Source organism: Laccaria bicolor, genomic scaffold (genome assembly GCF_000143565.1).
Source record: "Laccaria bicolor S238N-H82 LACBIscaffold_17 genomic scaffold, whole genome shotgun sequence".
In the NCBI taxonomy this organism is placed as follows: Eukaryota; Fungi; Basidiomycota; class Agaricomycetes; order Agaricales; family Hydnangiaceae; genus Laccaria; species Laccaria bicolor.
Genome location: NW_001889888.1, coordinates 460,539 through 463,464, shown reverse-complemented (window position 1 = coordinate 463,464; position 2,926 = coordinate 460,539). Strand labels below are relative to the sequence as shown.

At 39.1% G+C, this 2,926-nt stretch overlaps 2 protein-coding genes across 2 annotated transcripts; both read left to right on the top strand.

Annotated features, from left to right (window-relative positions):
* Positions 1-408: 408 nt before the first annotated feature.
* Positions 409-845, top strand: LACBIDRAFT_299700 (uncharacterized protein; the record flags this gene model as incomplete). Its single annotated transcript, XM_001882620.1, has 2 exons — positions 409-487; positions 532-845. The coding sequence occupies 2 exons, from the start codon at positions 409-411 to the stop codon at positions 843-845; spliced, it is 393 nt and encodes a 130-aa protein (XP_001882655.1).
* Positions 846-850: 5 nt separating this feature from the next.
* Positions 851-1,012, top strand: LACBIDRAFT_299699 (uncharacterized protein; the record flags this gene model as incomplete). The annotated part of the gene is made up of 1 exon (XM_001882619.1): positions 851-1,012. The coding sequence occupies one exon, from the start codon at positions 851-853 to the stop codon at positions 1,010-1,012; it is 162 nt and encodes a 53-aa protein (XP_001882654.1).
* Between the last annotated feature and the right edge of the window lie 1,914 nt (positions 1,013-2,926).

Here is a 2,926-nt window from a genome sequence, read left to right as displayed (position 1 = left end):
CTAATCCAAGGCACAAACAATTACCATATCTCAGTATCCCAGACTTAAATAGTAACACGAAAGAATCGGTTGAAGAGTATGATCCAGTGCCATTCTATGAGAAGCGCCCGATAGCATACAAGCATTTAGCTCCAATAGAAAATGTTAAAAATGAGGAACAAGTGTTGAACAGCCTGTAAAGCACCTGTTACTCTAAGTGTGGAAGTACTTATGAGCATTTCTCCTGAAGTAAGGCAAGAATTGTTCAAGGCCTTAGCTAAAAAGAAGGTGCCAATTCAGACTGCTCACAATCGAAAAGTGACTATAGTTGAGGAGGTTGATAAAGACACACCTCCAATTAAAAAGCAAGAAGATAATTTTAATTTCGGAAAAATCAATATAAATGACTTGGACATCAATGCCACTTTTATGTGCACAACAGAGGATGATGGAGTAATACCGAAAGCTTCTATAGTCCTGACAGATCCTATTGAGCAATACTTGCAAGGCGTGGCTCATCATAAACTCCAAAGGAGATTTTCGTATCTAAAGAGTCCCATGCTTTAAAATCGATTTATCCAGTAATTAATAAGTTTGGTCAAGTAGAGAGCTTGTTGGATGGTGGCTCACAAATTGTATCAATGGATGCGGATGTTGCTAAGAAATTAGCAGTCCCTTGGGATCCTGATATAACCATTCAAATGCAAGGTGCGAAGAACTGTGGAAAAGACCCTTGTCTTGCCAAAAATGTTCCATTTAACTTTGGAGGAATTATGATTTCCCTGCAAGTGCATGTAATACAGGACCCAGCCTATAAGGTACTATTGGGCAGGCCCTTTGACGTGTTAACAGGGAGCATGTCATAAACTCTATGGACGGGGGACAGACAGTGACCATAACAGATCCAAACTCTGGCAGAAGGGCAATGTTACCCACCTTTGACAGAGGAAAACCACCAGTAATGATGAAAATGCACACTGAAGAGGATCTTCAACTGAAAACAGAGAAAGTTTTTCAACCCTTGATGATTTGATTGAGAAAGATCAATGAGAAGTAGTGATAGCTTTCAAAGAAGACAGTGAAGAGGGATATAAAGTCCTATTGTATGCCTTACCCGTGGACAATCAATTCTCTGCAGAAGAGACTAGGAATTTGTATCTTACAGAATACTTAAAACATGAAAAAGAAAAGATGACAGACAAGGCAGCCAGTACAGTTCTGGTAAACTACTTAGAAAAATATTATTCTAAGCAAAGTCAAGAATTGGGCACTTCTCATGCCTAGTAACACTATTCCAAAGAAATAAACAGAGGTCCTATTTATATAAGGATCTGAGACCCCACACCTTTCTTGCTCTATGCAAAATGTACTTTTATTGAGGACCTTTCAAGTTATACCCAGTGTAAATTAATTTGCTATCATGCTATACTTTAGGCATTGTTTAAAAGACATCCTGAGTCTCCATGGATCAATTCAAAAGGATGGTAGCAAATGAAAAATTTCCAGGAACACACATTTTGAATAGAAGATTACACCATTGTGTGGAACATTGGTGGAATGCATTGCTGGCAAGGCCCAATTATGTGTGTGATGCTGGTGATTCCACAGATAAGGTGCATAATTCATCATCAATTCACAGCCACCTTTACCTACCTGCTTGCAATACCCTCAGACTTCTGCTGCCAGACCCACATACATGTCCAATCATCACACAAGAAACAGATCACCAACACACTTTGTATGTCAAAATTTCAGGGGAGCTTCTCACACATTCTGAAATCTCACAGTGTCAGAAGCCCATCACAAGGATGCAATGTGCGACTCCAACACCTTGCTTACATGTTTTCACTTGGAAAGAGCACAAAATTGCGGTTGATGACTTGACACAGGCATGACCATGTGTAGTGTTCGCAGGTCCGGTTCAGTCCGGTTTTTTGCCCTGAAAACAGGCAACCGTGGACCGCAACCTGTCTAGGACCGACCCAGATATTGAGGGAACCGAACCGAACCACCTAGGACCGGTCTTTTGCGGTCCATGGACCATGTTCAAACTGATTCAGACCGGTCTTTTTGCGTAAAATTTATTATACCAATATAAACCATTTATATCTCAATTATTATTGCTCTAAAAAATGAACTGGTTATATATCATAGTAAAACATATAAATACCCATTATTCTACCAATTCTTAAGAACATTAATGAACACTTGACATAGTTATGACTGAAACCGAATTACATCTCATAAAGACTTGGGCAAAATGTAATGTGGCAACTGTAAATTATTTGATGCATACCATATATTGATAGATGGTGAGTATATTTTCATACTTAAAATGTCAATATCCAAAAATTGAATCAAGCAAAATAATGAAAGTTTGAGTGAGTTAGAATTAAAGTCATTCTGGTACAAGTTGCACAAACAAGTATTTGTGCCAAAATGAATTTGGTTATATCTTTCTCAGTTCTTAACCATTTTTGATGAAACAAAAACCCAATTAAAGGTAATAAACGTGGTTACAAGGGTATGTAACGCATGTAACCGTTTAACCGGTTGCAACCGATTTAAACCGGTCTTTGAACGGTTTTATAAGATTTTTGAAATGAGGCAACCAGCAACCGGACCAACCCCAAATTGGGGCAACTGCAACCGAAAAAAAGACCGGTCCATGGTCCGGTTCAGTCCGGTCCACCGGTTTTTTTCGGTCCTATGGACCGGACCTGTAAACACTAACCACATGGTGTACCAACTCCATCTAGAAAAAGTCATGTAAGTAAATATGTTCTCACAGGCTATTTTGGCAGCTATCCTTGCAACTCTATGCAGGAATTCCTTCTCTTGTAAACTCTCAAGGAGTGGGAAGGGAGGGTGAATGATGATGGTTGCAAGCAAGGAGATCATCTGAATCATGTTCCATTATCTTATCTCTGAAATCTATCTATGAAGA